The sequence below is a fragment of the Melospiza georgiana genome, chromosome 27 (genome assembly GCF_028018845.1).
Source record: "Melospiza georgiana isolate bMelGeo1 chromosome 27, bMelGeo1.pri, whole genome shotgun sequence".
NCBI classification, from domain to species: domain Eukaryota; kingdom Metazoa; phylum Chordata; class Aves; order Passeriformes; family Passerellidae; genus Melospiza; species Melospiza georgiana.
In genome coordinates, this window is record NC_080456.1 from 1042244 (window position 1) to 1061149 (window position 18906).

The window sequence follows — 18906 nt, forward strand, 5'->3', positions numbered from 1 at the left end:
GGAGCGCTCCGCTGTCACCTGAGCTGTCACCTACGCGGTACCGCCGGGATGTCCCAGCCCCGTCACCCGTGCAGCATCACCTGGCTGTCCCAGCCCTGTCACCTGTGCAGCTCTCCGGGCTGTCCCAGCCCTGTCACCTTTGCGCCCCCCCGGGCTGTCCCGGCCCTGTCACCCTGTCACCTTTGCAGCCCCACCGGGCTGTCCCAGCTCCGTCACCTTTGTGGCACCACGGGGCTGTCCCAGCCCCATCACCTGTACGGCACCACGGGGCTGTCCCATCCCCATCACCTTTGTGGCACCACCGAGCTGTCCCAGCCCTGTCACCTTTGCGCCCCCCCGGGCTGTCCCGGCCCTGTCACCCTGTCACCTCTGCAGCCCCACCGGGCTGTCCCAGCTCCGTCACCTTTGTGGCACCACCGGGCTGTCCCAGCCTCATCACCTGTGTGGCACCACGGGGCTGTCCCATCCCCATCACCTTTGTGGCACCACCGGGCTGTCCCGGCCCCGTCACCTGTGTGGCACCACCGGGCTGTCCCAGCCCTGTCACCTTTGCGCCCCCCGGGCTGTCCCGGCCCCGCAGTGCCCGGGATAACCCGCGCGGGTTCCCCTCCGAAGCCGCGGGCAGGCTGCCGGTGGCTGCCGGTGGCTGCGGGGCTGCAGCCCGCTCCTCCCAGCCCCGAAAGCTAATGAAGTCTATGTGCCAGCTGTTACACTCATTTCGCCAGACCCCAGGAGGACAGCATGAAGACAGTCAGTGATCAAAGGCTCTGGAGATCACTGAGGAGCCGAGCGGCAGGAATGTCTGATTGCTTTCTCTTGGAATGCCACAGGCTTCAATACCTCCTTTTTTTCTTTTTTTTTTTTTTTTTTTTTTTTTTTTTTTTTTAAGGTGTCTTGGTGTGAGATTTAATGATCTAACTCAGCTTGCTCACGCTGAAGCCAGAGTATTTTACTTAATTCAAGGGGATTCATTTGCTCTAAATTTAGGTGGTTTGAAAATTTGTGGGGTTTGTCGTACTGATAACAAGTTAAAATGAAATTTTTCTTGCTAATTCTAATAAATGACCTAGGGGGGAAAAAACCCAATTTGCTGAGCTTTGGGTGTTAAATCACATATGGCACTATAAAGTGAGGTGGGATAAATCAATTTTGAGTTGATGCTGTTTAGAAAAAATGGGAAATGTGTGTATCCAAAGCTGGTACACTGCAGAGGGCTGTCACAGTGCAGCTGGTGGGCAGAGCCGTCCCCGAGGCTCAGTCACTTTTTCCTCCTTGGGCTTCTTAGCAAAGGCTGTCAGCTCCTGGAGGCGGAGTGGGCAACCTGAATAACTCCCTCTGTTCCCGAGCATGCTGTTTCCTTCCTCCTCCTCCTCCTCCTTCTGCTCTACCCAACATTTATAGGACCTGGAACGTTTGGGTAGTGCAGAAACCCTTCCTCATTTAGCTGCTCCTCGTGGAACAGCTCAGTGAAGGTTGGGAGAGTGTTGGAGCGGGGAGTGATGGAGCAGGAGTGCATCAACGCATCGAGGTGGGGTGGTGGCTTTTGGGAAGGGAGGTCCTGGTGGTGTCCTGCCAGCTGGTCTGAGATGGCAGGAAGATGATTCAGGGAGCTGAACCAAAATGGGGATGAGATAATGCTCTTTTCATAGTGACTCTGCCCTCAGCTGCGAGGGTGGAGAGAAGTTCACGGTCCAGTAAATAAGTGGGGCAGGATCTCAGCTGTGTTTGGAAGGACACAGGAGCTTGGCACCATGGGAATGCCTGGCAAACAGCATTTTGTCATCTTCTAGAGTGTGTGGAGGTTAAACTTGGGTAGGAGTGAGTTAATTTGGAGGTGAGGGCTAAGTTACAGTGCCAGACCAGGCCTGGGAGCTGTACATTGAGGACCACTGGTTTATGGAGAAGCAGCGACAAACATGAAGCTTTGGGAAGGGACAGGAGGGTCGCTGCCAGGGCTGCAGAAATCCCGGCTGCTCTGCTGCCTGTGCCTCAGTAGGGTGCTTCAGTGAGCCCACAGGCTGCTCTCTGGTCCAGGGTGACCCATGGCCATCCTGGTGAGGTCTCCAGGCCATGCCAGCTGTGTGCCAGGCTGTTGTGCCATTCTGGTGTTGGGGACAGCCCTGCTCCCGTGCTGGGAAACCACTGTTGAACTGTGCCCTCCCCTCTGTTTGCAGTTAGAGGTGATAGTTTATTTTCCTGCCTGTGCACAGCATTCCAGAGGTTGTGGGGCTGAAACTGGGAGCTGCTGGACTCCTGTGCCCACAGCTCTGTGCTGAGGGGTTCCTTTCATAAAAGGACTTGTCCTCTGTGACAAACGAGGCACACAGCTAGAGTGTGTCGTGCAGAAATGCTTCATCTTACTAATTATGTGCAGAAGTAGCAGGCACAGGTTTCTGGGTGCCCCTGTGTGTGCAGGATGCTTCCTGGGGCAGGCATCCGTTGGAATGGTCGGGATGACCTCCCTCTGACACAGGTCTGTTATCTTCCTTGTTTCCCTTGATCCATGAGCAATAACATACTTCAGAGCTGACCAGGAGGTCAAGTGCTGCATGAAGATAACTGGAGGATGACTTTAGGTGAAGAGGTCTGGGTGGAAGTAGGAGAAATGTGGCCTTTGCCGTGCTGTGTCTTTCTGCTGGGCTGGAGAAATGGCCAGTGAAAGTGAAATGCACATTTTCCTGATCCATGGAAACCATGCCTGTCTCTATTCAACCTTGAATATTATTTATATTAATAACTCCTCTTTTAGTTTAAAATGCTCAGACAGTGACACCTCTTACTAAACACTGACACCTCTTACTTCAAAATAATTCTGACTATTTGATCCACAAGTGATGGAGGTACATCCTTCCAATCTAGGAACAATGAAGAGTTGTTCTAAACAGAGCTCATCCTGTAGTCTAGGACACTAAAATGGAGTCACACCTAACAAAGATGCTCCTCTTTCAGATCCCAAAAGGACCCCAGTGACTGGTGTTTGCTGTCAAAATGTCCCAAATTAGCTGTCAAAATAACCTATCAGGGTTATTGAAAATATAGCAAAGGGGAAGAGTCATGTTTTTCCATCCCTAGGGCTTTTTTAAATACAATATTAGAGGCAGAGTTTCTCCCTGGGATTTCTAAAGACCAAAAGCTATGAGCTGTGGTCTTGCCCTCTTCTCTGTTTTTAACAAGGGGCTTCTGTAGTGTCACCATCTGCAGAAGAAAAAGAAAGAAGCATTTTTGGGTTAGGTTGTGTGGCTGGGTCTTATCTTCACCCTGTGTTCCCAGATCTACCAGTGAGCAAGATGTTTCTGCCATCCCTTCAGAAGCAGAAGTTGAGAAGCTTCATTCAGATGCCCAAGTGTTGTTGCTGAACAATCCTACTCCAGTTAAAGACAATATTTTTCCTTTATTTCCCCCAGTCAGAGAACTTTGGTCTTTGTGGCTCGCTCTGTGTACTCAGTGCTTTGCAGTTGATCTTACCACTCCACAAGCCTGCAAAAGCCAAACTGGTAGGTCAAAAGAGGAGTAGCTGTTGACACTGGCAGCGAGGAACATGTAAGGAGAAAGATAAACAGAGGGAAATCAGAGCCTGGATAAAGTAGATCTCCGAAGATAAAGTTTAGTTAAAGATAATGAGCTGGCCTTGTTTAAAAAGACAGCTGCAAAATAACCCAGTAGCTCCATGTGCTGGGGTTAAAGTTGACCCAGAATATACGTTTCATTGCTTTTGATAAATAAATAGTGGAGGGAAGATTTGGCAAAAAGCAACATTGCCCCCAGCCCTCTTCAGCAAAGTGTTTGATGTTAACAAGTTCTCTGGGTGTTTACTTTGTCCTCTGCGTGCGCTGGTGGAGCGGCGCTCCTGCCCTTGAACCGAGGGAGAATTCAAATAAACCAACCCCTTCGCACAGCTGGGCTCTTCTGCCATCTGTGGCTTCCCAGAACAGCCCCAGCTTGCCTTGGGAACCAGCCTGGGCCACGGGATCGCTGGGTCTTCCCAACAGCTGAAATAAATTTGGCGGATCAGATAAAACTGCCCAGAAACGGGAGCAGAACTCGACAGCGCTTCTTGCTGCCCTCTCAAGCTGTCAGTGTAACCCAGAGTGCAGTTTGTGGGCAAACAGCTCCATAAAATCCAGAGTGATTATTTAGTTATGATTGGAGGCTTTTCCTGATGCTTCATTTACATATATACTTTACAGTGATGCTGTGATGATAAAATATGGTTATTTTTAAATAAACCACTGGAATAATTTTGCTGTTGATATCTGGATCCAGCTTGGAAAGCAATTGGCTCTATGAACACTCAATAAACTGGGACTTATTCCTACCAAGCATGTGTATTGCTGCACTTGTTTCTGTGCTGAGTAAAACAGTAAAACTCCCAGTTATTGTGTGTGTGTTGGATACATGTTTATATACACAGCTGATAGATGAGATGTTTAAAGTCTATGTTGAGTGTTATCAGCAGTGGAATTGTATGGCTGGGCTGATAAATGAAGTAACTGTGCTAAATGAGCTCAGATCTTATCCATCATGGCATTACACAAGGCCAATTGGACATTTACATGAATGACAGCTGTGGATTTATTGTTTTCTTGGAGAAACCAGTGTTTGATTGAGACCCAGAGTGTCAGAAACCCCATTCCTGAGACTCACCTCGGGCAGGTTCTGTTGCTGGTTCCATGATTTAGTTTTTATCTTGCTGGTTTAACAATTTATTGTAGAGTGATTTAGGTTGGAAACGACCTCTGGGATCATACTTAGTTTGTGTTTTGCTGGTTTAATGATGTATTTTTTATTTTTGATGATGAAAGTGAGATCTCACATAGCTGAATGGTCGAGTGTGATATGGCCAAGGAAAGGACTGCCCTCTCTAGAAGGAGCCGTGGAGATAAAAGTGGATATAATGCATGCCACAAAAGATATAGGAGAAAGCACCATTTTTTTGTGGGAACATAAATGAGAATGAGACTAATATCGGTGCTTTTTCATTGCTATGGTTTGCCTGCAAAGCCCAGCAGAAGCAGCCAGCAGATGACAGGTTTCAGTGAGCAGGTTTAGAGCAATTGAGAGCGGTAGCAGTATCGTGGCAGTAGATTCATAGAAACTTGTAAAACAAGTGCGGCCTGATGATAGATGGTCAAATGATTATTGTTTGCAAACAATATTATCTCCAATAGATAAGCTGTTTACTTTGGACTCCAGCTCCTCTGGGTGGAACGGAGTCTAATTTATCAAGGCAGAGCGGTTCAATGCGGATGCCTCATGCCCCAGCTGTGGAAAAACTCTTACATTAAGAATAGTACTTGGAACCACAGTGAAGTTCAGCTCTAACTCACTTTTACAGATGGTTTCTATATTGCAAAGAATATTAGCTGTTTCCTGGTTGTACTTTTTTTTTTTTTTTCTTTAAACCCCAAACACTTTGTTGTAAGAGAGTTAAAAGACAAACTCCTGAAGCTCACAGTAGACATGTGCCTGTTTGTTTTGTAGCTGTTTCCGTGCCTCGTCTTAGTCTGGAGCTTTGGGCTTTCAATTTGGATAATCTGGCGCTATGCATCCAGCCCCTGGGTGCTTCCAGGCACTGCTCCTCATTGCTGCCACCAGCCTGGTCACTGTCACCAGCACAGGTAAGGCCTCCCCCAAGCTGGGGACTTGGAGTTTTTGGGGTTGAGCTCCAACTTTGGAACAAACAACACTTGGGAGTGCATTTCAAAGTGGCCAACTTTACTGGATATTGTCAATAAGCTGCTTTAAGGAAGCATAGAGCACTGAAACACAGCCTTACACTCAGTATGACTTTGCTGTGAAAACTTGGCTCTGGACAAGCACCAGAACATGGAAAACTCTGGGATATGAGGGCTTGTTCCTTGGGATCTCCATGGATTCAGCTGGACGCCGGTTCTGCTGCACGCAGTGCATCTCGTGTTCCCAGGGGTTGGGAGGGGTTTGGATTTTCAGGGGGAGAGGGGAATCAGCCCTTTGAAATCCGAAAGCTGATGCGTGGCTGCAGTTGGAACAGCTCTGGTGTCAAAAAAAAGAAGAGGCATGGTTTTAATTGACACATCTGCTCTGTGTAGTCAGCTTGTCTTAACGTAACCACACAAAAAAGAAGCTTTTACTACTTTTAGCACTTCATAGCCAATCGTTATGAGCAAATGGGATAAATTTTATTTTTCAAGCAGTCATAGGAGATAAATTCCAGCTGCAGGGTCACTGCTACCAATTTTGCCTTTTACGCGAAGTGCAGCGTTGGTGTCAGAAGTGAGGGCAGGGGCGAAGATGAAAGTAGCAGTATGATTTCATAATAATTGGTGGAAGGCAAGCTGAAAGGTCAGTGCTTCCCTCTTATCCCTGGAAATTCAAACTGAACTAATAGGAAAAACAGTTTTCTAATTAAAAGCTAAAAATGGACATCTGGAGTCCTGCGAAATGCTTGGATACCATTTTTATGGATTTCATCTTTTTTTGTTAAGTGAAGCCACACTTTAATTTCCAGTTTTATTTTATGTTTATGCAGATAGTTTATGGTTCAGTTAAAAATGTGCAGTCTCTCATCTGAAACTCATAACCAGAGCTGGGATGGACTGACTTGAGAAGAAAAGCATGAACCCAGGGCCCCACCTATAAGAAAACTGTCTCTGACTTGGATGTCATTTAATATCATCTTGACCCGTACTATCTGGAATTCCTTAAGATCCTTTATGAAATAGAAGTTGTTTTTCCCTGCCAATGTGTCTATTTTTAATTTAGTTTTTTCTCCTAATTTATATTACTAACCAATTAAATATTACTGGTGTTAATTGCCTTTTCTCTTGCTTCCTTCATGCAAAATCTTTAGTGGAGAATTCAATAGAAAACAAATGGAAATACTTCCCAATGTTTCATTGGCCAGGATAGGAAAAAATCTCTTCCAACAAGCAGGAATTTTCTTTTGGCAAATAAATGGATTCTCATAACCAAGTTCTGTGGAATTGAACCTTTTATTTATTAGCAGCTCTTCCTGTTTCTGTTCATCTTTACTCAGTAAAGATAATGGATGCCCAATTCATCATCCTTGTCCTGATGAAGTCCATGTATTTGGAATTAGCAAGAGCCTTTGCTGTTCGTCCAGCTTTTTTTTATCCGGCTATTTTTAATTAGTTCTGCAGACTCGGAGACGGTTCTGTGTAAATACCTGGCAGGCTCCTGCCATTTCTAGCATTTTACAAGTCACGTCCGGGCCTGCTTCATATGGGACAGATCAGCTACAGCTGCATGTTCCTGTGCTCCATCTCTTCAGGTGATCGCTGCTGTTTTCCTCTGGATAAATCCACTGGGATCGCAATTTTTGTGACACCAGTGCCTTGTGCACACTTGGGGATGTACCTCCCCCTTACTGCACCTACGTCCATTTCATTGTTGTTATCCCTTTGTGGGGTTTGAATCTTGATGTTTTCCCAGCGCTTTAGAGTGAGCAGGAATCTCTCCTGAGTTCCTCTTGCCAAGGAAAAGGCAACACTTGCTTGAGTATCACTCAGAGTTTAGAGTCCCTTTATATGGTGAGTCTTTCCTTCCAGTCAACACATTGTTAACCTGATCACCTGTGTCCATGCAAAATTCTGGTCTCTAACTCAATATATGCATATTTTTCCTTTTAGATCTAACTCCCCGTTTTATTTCTGAGCCCTCATCTACCGTCCAGAAGTCTGGTGAGCCCGTCCAGCTCCGCTGCTCTGCCGAGCCCTCCTCAGCTCACATTTCCTGGCTGTTCAATGGGGAGCCTCTGAAGAGCAGGGTGGGAGAGGTGGAGATGCAGGCAGGATCTTTGACAATCGTGTCCCTGAGCCCAGAAACGTGCGGGCGCTACCAGTGCGTGGCGAGCAGCGGCGTGGGCGCCGTGCTGAGCCGGCCGGCCACCGTGTCCATGGCCAGTAAGTTCATCTGCATTCCTGTTCTTTGCTCCCTGCCAGTCCTCAGCTGGCTTGTATGGCTTGTCCTTTGACTTTTAGATCAAAATGTTCTGGGACAATATGATGGATTGTACACTTCTTGCCTTTTGTTTAAATTACATCATCTGAGACCTGTCAGGTGATGCAGCCCTGGAGCAGATTCCTCAGAAAGCTTGTGGATACCCATCCTTGGAGGCTTTTAAAGCCTCAGCTACACCAAACCATACCTGATGGATTTAGTGTTGGTGTCAGCCTCACTTTGAGTTGAAGGATCTCAAGGGTCTCCTTCAGCAAACACAAATGTTATTCAATGAAATAATAATTCATTTCCATGAATTGGCCTGAAAAGACAAGATTCCCAAATGCTTCCCTTCACAAAGGATGTTGAAGGAGCAGCTGAGCTGCTACACCATTGTAGAAGTGTAAGAGTTGAGGAGAAATCTGTGGAAATTGTTGCCTGGGAAATAAGTGGGAGCTGCAGATTTTCATTTTATTTGATCAAACCAGTATTGATGTTCTTCAGGTGGGGACAGTCTTCTCACCTCTTAGGGACAGCTTCCCTTCTCTCACTTGCACTGGTTCTTCTGATCAGTCTTTGCCTTGATGCTTGATCTGTAAATTGTGTGACCTCCAGGGATTTGGAAGAGGAAGGGCAATGTCTTCCACAGGGAAAGGACAGTGCAGTGCTGAGAATGGGAGTACAATATTCCTGCCTGAGTGTGGTTTGTCTGCCTGGGATCTGTGGGCTGTCTGAATCAGGTCTTTGTCAAGCATGGTTTGAGTGATTTCTCTGGAAGGGTACCTCATCTATGGAGCATGTCCAAAATCCCCTTGGGAGGAAAATCTCTTATAAGTGTTTTGGTAAAGTACTGACCCATGGCCAGTCCCTCTCAAGAGAGCTCCAAGGGTGGCCAGCATAAGAAAACTTCACAGCCTCAAAGAAGTTTGAACATGGAGGGAGTAGAAGAGCAGCTTTCACACTTCCCTCCTGCCTTGGAGGTTTTGGCAGCACACAGGAAGGTGCTGGGAGCTCTCTGCCTGCCTCATTATCATCCCAGAAAGACAATTCCATGTTTTTATGGACAGGTTTCCTGCTGTCAGTGTGAATTGTCTTCTGTAGTGCCCGCAGAGTGTGTGAGGAGTCCTGCAGCCTTTCCAGTGTCTCTGCTGGCTTTTCTGGGATCAGTTGAGGGGGATATAGAAATTATTTTTTCTCTTCACTGTTCCCAGGTAAAAGCTTTTTGTAGTAAGGAAGTGGTTAAGGAGGGTTTATGGTGTTAGGGGCTGCAGGATAGACCAGGGCTGTTGATGTGAATGTCCAAAAGCTGCAGCAGAGAAGATAATCAGCATGAAACCAACTGTATTGTGAACACAAACACTGAGCTTGCTGCCCTTCCCCTCTCCCACGCCGTGGCTGCTCTTACCCTGTTCCAATTCTCTCCAGGTTTAGGTGACTTTGATGCTTTGGGGACAGCTGTTGTTGAAGCAGAGGAAGGAGGCACAGCTCTCATCAGGTGCAAGGTGCCAGAAAGTCACCCCAAAGCACAGGTTCGCTTCCAAGTGCGGGGGAAGTGGCTGGAACAATCAACAGGTGAGGTGTTTTGTGCAATAGAAGTATAACAAAAGTTTGCCTGGAGTTTTTAATTTGAATCTAAAGGAAAAAACTCTGGAAACTTGCAAAACTTCTTGTGCAAATTACTTTATCTAAACCTACCCTTATAAATGAGTCTCCTTTGCATGGGGATTTCTTTTTGATTCTGTATTTAGAATAAATAGCTATAGCTGACAAATTAATTTTAAAAATTACAAAAAAGAAAGACATCTTTTGAAGCAAAACTAAATTTAATCCTCTTTTCACCTTCCCCTCTTGTTCAGACAACTACCTAATTCTTCCATCTGGAAACCTGCAAATTTTGAATGTATCTTTAGAAGACAAAGGATCCTACAGGTGTGCAGCATACAACCCAGTTACTCATGACCTCAGAGTAGAACTCACTTCACGGAAGCTCAGAGTCACACGTGAGTATTCAGTTCAGCTTTCCAGAATTAATACAGCTCAAAGAGAATAAATAACATCCCTCTTTTAGCAAGGGCCTATCAGTACCTCCAACACTGTGGTATGCAAGATCTCCCCTGCATTTTTTGCACATTCAGTTCTTATTTTCCCTCACTGTGGAGGAGCACCATGACTGCTTTTCAAATCCCAGGCAGTCACCTTTGGAAAGGGAATACTGCTAATACTTCTGTCTCCAAATCTCTTTTGGAGCAGGACTTCTGGGAGACAGTGTTACAATCTTGTGCTCAGTCCCAAGTGCAGTGTTTGAAAGACATGGAGGAGGACAGAGAATGGGGTGGGATTTAAAAACTTGGTTGGTTTCTCCTGCAAGGAAAAGCTGAGAGAATTGGGATAGTTCAGCCTGTAAAATAGAAGGTTTAGGGGTGACATAATTATGACCTTCCTAATTGTGACCTGAAGGGAGCCTACAAGAAAAATTGAGAGAGAGGGCCTGGAGTGACAGAACAGGGGGAATGGCACTGATGGAGAGTAGGTTTAGATTAGATATTGGACCCTGTGAGGGTGACAAGGCCCTGTGAGTCTCTCTGCCAAGAGAAGCTGTGGCTGTCCCGTCCCTGGAAGTGTTCAAGGCCAGGATGGACAGGGCTTGGAACAACCCAGTCTAGTGGAAGGTGTCCAGAAGCCCAAGCCATTCTGTGATTCTATTCCACAATTCATCTCCTTTCCTGCAGGCCCTTCTTCAGGTGGCTCCCACATCCTTCACCCGCTGGCTGCCCAGAGCCTGGCAGTGCCCCAGCACAGCGCCCTGACCCTGGAGTGTGTGGTCAGCAGGGCAGCTGCAGCCCCCATCCGCTGGCTGAAGGACGGCCGGGACGCGCTGAGGACGGGCAGGTGGAGGCTGCTGCACTCCCACCTGGTCACCGACAGGCTGGAGCCATCCGATGCTGGGAATTACTCCTGCCTGGTGGGAGGTGACTCCGGAGCAGTGAAATATGTTAACTATTCGCTTACTGTCCTTGGTAAGAATTAAAGATATTTTCACATCCAGGCAACAAACATACCCTTCGTATACCTGCTAGTTTTGGCATCTGCTTCCAAACAGCCTTGCATTCTTGCTCAGCCTTAAGCATATTAAAATAAAGAATACAGATCTCTTTATAATGACTGTATCCCATAATTTCTCCCAAGTTAAAATCCGTAATTATTTATCTCTTCAAGCCATTTGCAGTCTGAAATAATGAAATAGTGAAGGATAACAAACTCCAAGGAAAGAACTGATCCATTTATTTTCCTACAGAGTGCCAGTGTCAGTAATGTGCCAGGGACCAGATTTGCTTCTTTTGAGGTTCTATGTGAACAAAAACTGGTGAGAGAAGGTGATATGTGTGGATGAGAACATCAACAAAGGCAAAAGAAACATAATAATATATTTGGCCTCTTTTGTTTGGCTGCTAGTTATTCCTCACCTCCCCTTTCCATTGTAGCAGATTTTCCTAGTATTTGAGTTTTTCTGCATTTGTGACAGATTTTGTTTGGGTTTTAAAATGTGTGTGTTTGAGTTACTCAGAAAACAGGGTGTTGACGCACCACACACCTCTTCTTGGGGGATGTCACTAATTAATTGTTTTGAAAATAGAAGTCTTTTATTTACAAGATTACTGCAAACATGTGGCTGTTGAAATAAAAGGGAGAACCCATTCAAATAAGCCCATGTATGGGAAAACCAGCTTCGGGCTGTGCAGCCTGTGGTACTTGTTCAGCCTTTGGATGTGATAAGCCCGTGTAATGTTTCACAGCAGTTTTTTCAGGACTTAGCCCAGGTCATTTATGCAGAGTCGTTTCCCTTTGCAGAGCCTGCCTCACTCTCCAGAGGGCTGCAGGACCAGACCGTGGCTGCGGGGGCGAGCGTCCATTTGTGGTGCGAGGCCGGGGGCAGCCCCGCTCCCGCCCTCACCTGGCTCCACAACGCGGCTCCTCTCCGGCCCTCCCCACGGCATCTCCTCACAGGAAACCACCTGAGCATCTGCGGGGTCACCCTGGGGGATGCTGGCTTGTACCAGTGTGTGGGAAACAATGGGATTGGGTTTGTGCAGTCCACGGGGAGACTCCGTGTCCAGCCAGGTAGGAGCACTAGCAACCCTTGAGAACTCACATTAAGCATTTATACTTTAAGCTTTGTGGTATTTTTTCCCCCTAGATTATGTATTAATTTGTTTCTGACCACTAATCTTACAAAGAAGGTGCTTTCAGCTGGACTTTAAGAGATGCAGGGATTTCTGGGGTAGTGTGGCTACTTGATACTTAAAACCTGGATTATCAGCTGCAATCAAATCAGCTTATGATTGGACTTGATGGGATTTATTCTTAAATGGAATCAGGATCCTGTTGTGCTGGGTGAGCTGGTACTCTTAGTAGTATTGGCTGCTGAGAAGTTAAGCCTGTTCCATAATCAAGTTTACACAACAATCATCAGGTTTGGGGTTAATGCACGCTTCCCCTCTATCAGATTGGCAGGATCAGGTTCCAGCAGTGTTTTTGATCCCTTTTGTCTCTAAGATACCTTCTAATACCCAGAGAAGTTCATTTCTGCTGGCACAAGGATGCTGGCAAGACTATTGATGTCCCCATTCTCTCCCTGTCGTGCATAGCTGAAGCTTTGAACCTTCTCTGGACCAGTAATGGTTGGTGTGAGCTGTTCAGAGCCTGGCTGAGCAGAGATTTCGTGGCCTCTGTGTGTGTGGAGTGGACTAAGCCAGTCTTGCCTGCGCTGTGTTCCTCACTGACAGTCAAGTCTTCGTCATTTAGAGAATTTAAAGCACAGTTTGAGTGTAGGTTTTTATCAGCCTTCTCTAAGGTGGAGTCTGTGCTGATCTCTTCAGTTTGGAAGGGAAGTCTAGAGAAGAAATAGTGGTTAAAATGGTTAGAAAGAGCCACATGTGATGTTTTAAATTGTATTGACGTGTTCTGGCATTAAGTGTCATATCCCTTAGCTGAATTCATGCTTTGGTTGTGTTTCCCCCCAGGCAAAGACTCCGTCCCCATCATCATCTCCTCCCCAGCCAACACCACCGTGGTGGCCGGTGGTGATGTGACCCTGTCCTGCAACGCCACAGGCCTGCCCACTCCTGTGATCCGCTGGTACGACAGCAGAGGCCTCGAGATCAGCCAGGGGCTCCCCCCTGGAGCACAGAGCCCTCCCCCAGCAGGGCCAGAGCCCCGGTGCCCCTCGGCGCCCCGGGCGGGCTGGGGCTCCCTGCGCCTGCGGAACGTCAGTGCTGAGCGCGCCGGGCGGCTCCGCTGCGAGGCCAGCAACGAGCACGGCTCTGCCCTGGCCACTGCCTTCCTCACTGTCGGTGAGTTACTGCCCCTGCCCCTGCCTTCCTCACTGTCGGTGAGTTACTGCCCCTGCCTTCCTCACTGTCGGTGAGTTACTGCCCCTGCCTTCCTACTGTCGGTGAGTTACTGCCCCTGCCCCTGCCCTCCTCACTGTCAGTGAGTTACTGCCCCTGCCTTCCTCACTGTCAGTTACTGCCCCTGCCTTCCTCACTGTCGGTGAGTTACTGCCCCTGCCTTCCTCACTGTCGGTCAGTTACTGCCCCTGCCTTCCTCACTCTCGGTGAGTTACTGCCCCTGCCTTCCTCACTGTAGGTGAGTTACTGCCCCTGCCTTCCTACTGTCGGTGAGTTACTGCCCCTGCCCCTGCCTTCCTCACTGTCAGTGAGTTACTGCCCCTGCCTTCCTCACTGTCAGTTACTGCCCCTGCCTTCCTCACTGTCGGTGAGTTACTGCCCCTGCCCCTGCCTTCCTCACTGTCGGTGAGTTACTGCCCCTGCCTTCCTCACTCTCGGTGAGTTACTGCCCCTGCCTTCCTCACTGTCGGTGAGTTACTGCCCCTGCCTTCCTCACTGTCAGTGAGTTACTGCCCCTGCCTTCCTCACTGTCGGTGAGTTACTGCCCCTGCTTCCTCACTGTTGGTTAGTTACTGCCCCTGCCTTCCTCACTGTCGGTGAGTTACTGCCCCTGCCCCTGCCTTCCTCACTGTCAGTTACTGCCCCTGCCTTCCTCACTGTCGGTGAGTTACTGCCCCTGCCCCTGCCTTCCTCACTGTCGGTGAGTTACTGCCCCTGCCTTCCTCACTGTCGGTGAGTTACTGCCCCTGCCTTCCTCACTCTCGGTGAGTTACTGCCCCTGCCTTCCTCACTGTCGGTGAGTTACTGCCCCTGCCTTCCTCACTCTCGGTGAGTTACAGCCCCTGCCTTCCTCACTGTCCGTTAGTTACTGCCCCTGCCTTCCTCACTCTCGGTGAGTTACTGCCCCTGCCTTCCTCACTGTCGGTGAGTTACTGCCCCTGCCTTCCTCACTGTCGGTGAGTTACTGCCCCTGCCTTCCTCACTGTCAGTTACTGCCCCTGCCTTCCTCACTGTCCGTTAGTTACAGCCCCTGCCCCTGCCTTCCTCACTGTCGGTGAGTTACTGCCCCTGCCCCTGCCTTCCTCACTGTCGGTGAGTTACTGCCCCTGCCTTCCTCACTGTCTGTTAGTTACTGCCCCTGCCTTCCTCACTGTCCGTTAGTTACTGCCCCTGCCTTCCTCACTGTCCGTTAGTTACTGCCCCTGCCCTCCTCACTGTCTGTTAGTTACTGCCCCTGCCTTCCTCACTGTCGGTCAGTTACTGCCCCTACCTTCCCTCTTGGCTCCCTGATTTGGATGAGAAATGTCTCAGGATAAGAAATGCCTCAGGATAAGAAATGCCTCAGAATAACAAATGCGTGGCAGGCGGGTGGGGTGGAGTCTCAGGGGAAGGAAGCAGAGATGTCTTAGTTGTCTTCATGGAGCAGTTCCTCCATCCCACCTCAGGCAAAGGAGGAATGCTGTGTGCATTGCATGGGCTTAGCATCTTCTGTGTGAAAAAAACTATCTGAGGGTGTGTCAGACTAAGCCCTTTTCTGACTCAGAGATGGGGCAGCTGAGGGGATGAAAAGCTTTTCCTGCCTTAAAGCCAATCATCTAAAATTACCCCTCGTAGGTCCTTATACAATACATCTTTCATAGTTCTATTTCTCTGTTTCTATATCTCTGTTTCTCCAAAGTATCGAGTCTTTTCTACAAAACCATCCTTCAAAACTTGTTTCTATTTCCATTTCTCTCTCAGCAATATCTGTCCCATTCCATAGCATTTTTAAGTCAACATTTCTTGTCTCAGTGTTTACATACAGATACATACTATGTCAGCCTTCTGTCAGGTTTTGAGAATTTTCTACAAGTGCATTTCCCACAAAGGTGGTATTTTTTATTTATTTTTTTAAATTGCTACTAGGAAAAGACAGTACTTACATTAAAGCAAAATGGGAAAGAGCCTTTCCTCACATTGGAATATTATGTGACATTAATAACAGGTTTGAACTCTCCCAAGTTCCCTTCACAAGAACCCAGATTCAGATTTTTAGTTACATGAAGTTACTTAAGTTTCTCAGCTCTTTCAGCACCTTGCCTCAGTTAATTCAGTTGAATGCCAGGGAGATTTCAGGTTAGTGGGATTTAATATGTGGCCCCGTATTTAAAGTTCTTTGGTTAGAGTTTAAAACTCCTGTAAATAACATAAAAAGATGCTTAAATGTTCACTTAGGGGAAAAAAAGAAAGAAGAAACCTCAAGAAAGTGATCCCATCATGTAGTTTTATAAATCAGTTATTTTTGGACCTTGCTGAGTGGAAAAACGAAACTAAATATCATCCCAGAATTCAGCCTGTGTTAAAGAGAAAAATCCCAGTGCTTTGCCTCAGAATTTTATGGCAGTGAGTTCCATTTTAATGCTTTGTTTATTAACTTTTATCGGTTTCTAATACGTTGTACTGGCTGGTGATTATGGTGCAGAGGGTGGTTAAGGCATTTGGTTTTGATATAAAAGTCTCTGAGGACTTTCTGGGAGCTGTTAGGGGTTTAGAGCAGCTCCCAGCCATGCCAAAGACATGCTCAGACACTCAGCTGTTTAATGAAGAATTCCTGCCAGGTAACGCTTCCGAAGCACCTGAATGACTTCAGCTGGGATTCCATTGCTTCAGCAGAAGGATCAGCTTAAACACCTCTCAGCTTCAATACCTGGTCCTGTAATTTGCCTTGTCCCAGCACACAGTAAGAGAGCCCATTTGGCTGAAAAATATATCTTTTTTTTTAATTCTGCTGGATCTGTTCCAGGCTGTGATTCATTGCATGGTCTAACAGTGGGCAGGACAACTTCAGCTGCCATCATAGTGAGAAACCACCAAAATGTAAAATGATGCCTCAGGATCCTGTACCCACGGCCCTCCCTTTTTTTGGGTCTTTTTTAGACAGTTGCAGGAGCTTCCCAGAGCTACTGAGCACAAGGTTAAATCTCCAAAATAACTTCATCTAATAGAAATGAAGGAGAAAAATACACTGCAGGCAGTTTGAGTAGCAGGAGAGGGAGTGAAAAACAGAAGGAGCATTTAGTATACACAGGTGGGTGTTTCAGGGATAAACAGGCTGAATTGCTCCTACAGAAACCTTAGAGAAGCTCTGAGAAGTCCTAATGTGATTTGAAACACGTGCCAGGTGTGAGTGACCTCAGTGATGTGCTGTGTTCAGGTTTTCAGAGGGCTTCCCCAGCCTGTGCTGAGGTGTTTGGAGAGCTTGGAAAGAGGGAGGATCCTCTGGCTGTGAAAGGAGCAGGGAGGAAGTGCCTGGGAATGTGACCTGTTTGCACAGCAGAGATAAAACCCAGAGCTGCTGGCTGTGCCCTGGTCAGGAGGGAGCAGGAGAACAAGCAAAGGTGCTGTGAAACACAGGAGGTGGGGAAAGGTTTCTGCAGGAGGAGAGGCTGGAAAAGTGAGAGCTCTTCCCCTTCAAAATGAGGCTGAAGGGGAGAAACAAGAGTGGGCAGTCCACTATTGGGTATTATGGAATGTGTGAGTTGGAGCCAGGCTGAGAGAGTTGGCATGGTTCATCCCAAGAGAAGGATCTGGGGAGATTCTAGACCCCCTTCCCATGCCTAAGAGAGCTGGAGAGGGTTTTTGTACAAGGGCCTGGAGTGACAGAAGGAGGGGGAATGGCTTCACACTGCCAGAGGGCAGGGTTAGATGGGATATTGGGAAGAAATTCCTCCCTGTGAGGGTGGTGAGGCCACAGAGCAGCTGTGGCTGCCCCATCCCTGGGAGTGTCCAAGGCCAGGTTGGACAGGGCTTGGAGCAGCTTGAGATAGTGGAAGGTGTCCCTGGCCATGGCAGGGGACCTCAATGGCCTTTAAGGTCCCTTCCAATCCAAATCATTCTAAGATTCTATGAATACAGTTCTTTTAATGCCCAAATTTGGGTCATTCAGTCCTTCTCCACTTGCTGGTGGGATCCGGATTTTGGGTGCATGCAGCCTTTGGCCTGACTCAGCTCAGTGCTGCTGGTGTTTCCAGTGGGATTGGGAAGCTGAGGAAGAAAAATCTCCATGGCTAAGGAGGAAGGGATGGCACTGAGAGCAACAGCCAAAAAAAGTTGCATAATGACACAGCAGCAGAGAGAAGGCTGATGTGCTGGGTTATATGGGTAGTAATTATACCAGAAAGTTTGCAGAAAGAGCTTTGATGTGAATTACTCAATGGGAATTGTTACCCGGGGCTTGTTTTCCAAAGCAAAAATACAACAAACCCAGCAGTTGTTGACGACTCCCCTCCTGCAGCAATAAACGCAGCGCTGGCTGTGGGTCTGCTGTCACCAGCTGAAACCACAACTCATCCTCCACTCCAAGAGTCCATTCCCCAGTGCCAGCAGGCACCAAACCATGCCCACCCACATCCTCAGGGTCCACCACAGCGCTGAGGGCCTTCCACCTCCTCCCATTTGTTTCCAATATCACGCCCTTCCCGCTGCTCCACTGACAGCAGAGATACCCTTTCACTCGGGGATTGTTCTGGGAGTGTCTGGCATTTTAGGACCATCTGGGCTTTGGGGACATCCTCCCCACGTTGTTGCCTTCTTCCTGTCTCTGAATTTTGTGGCATTGCTAAATAAATGAGAAGAAACAAACAAGGAATGCTTGCCGAGAGCATGTCTTCAATTTGAAAAGAGAACTTTCCTTCCCAGCTTTTTAAAAAGTGGCCAAAAATAGCAGCCACACTTGCTGCTGGTATTTTAATGGAGGTTTGAAGGAATCTGAGTCAGCCAGGCTAACACTGCCTAGGCTTTACATTACCAAGGAATTTGTTTGTTTTGTAAACCAAGTTCCCTTCATTCCCTTCCCCTTCCAGACCCCGGCACGTAACATAAACCTACACAAATCTGAAAGGACGGACAGGGCTCCGAACATCTGGCTGTCCCACTGCTGCCGTGTGCAGACTTGAGGAGCTGTGCTGCTTCCCAAACCTTCTTGCTTTAAGTACTGATGTTTTCTTGTCCTGGATTATCTCACATGTCCAACCTGCCACCATTTTCCTGCCTGGAATTCTGACGAGCCCTGCATCAGCCAAACAGGGCTTTTTTTTTTTTTTTTTGTCTTGTGGCCTCTTTTAGAGTACTGATACTATATAGATTTCTTTTTCATACCAGCAAAAGTAAATAGGACGGAGGAGGCTGGCGAAGGATTTCTTGAAAGGCATTGGTATTAAATTGCATATAGATCTTCCTGTAAACTGAGTTTATTCTCAGCATAAATTTTCAAATGAAGTAGTTGAGTTGTACAGCTTTCAAAGCTTCTCTAAATTACAGCTAAAACCTCAGAAACTGGGGTAGGAGAATGTCCTCTTGTGTGCATGCCAGTGCAGGCCATGAAAAGTTCCTTGTACAACGACATACAAATTACTCGATTTGTCTCACAAATTTAGCTATATACTTATTTATTTCTTTTAGCATGCATTGCCATGACTTAATTTAGTGGAGATACGGTCAAACTGTGCCTGTAGACCTTGAGTTTCAGGTTTTCTCTCTTTGCTACTGTGAAAAAAAACACCAAACCAAACAAAACAAACCG

At 47.3% G+C, this 18906-nt stretch overlaps 1 protein-coding gene across 1 annotated transcript in view; it reads left to right on the forward strand.

The window, feature by feature from the left end:
* Positions 1-18906, forward strand: part of CDON (cell adhesion associated, oncogene regulated) — a 59931-nt gene that overhangs the window by 14846 nt on the left and 26179 nt on the right. The window contains exons 2-8 of the mRNA XM_058041194.1: positions 5482-5618; positions 7629-7901; positions 9364-9510; positions 9795-9938; positions 10668-10955; positions 11788-12057; positions 12960-13289. Of these exons, the coding sequence (XP_057897177.1) occupies positions 5543-5618; positions 7629-7901; positions 9364-9510; positions 9795-9938; positions 10668-10955; positions 11788-12057; positions 12960-13289 (1528 nt within the window). The 5' untranslated portion in view covers positions 5482-5542. The remainder of the gene's footprint in view (positions 1-5481; positions 5619-7628; positions 7902-9363; positions 9511-9794; positions 9939-10667; positions 10956-11787; positions 12058-12959; positions 13290-18906) is intronic.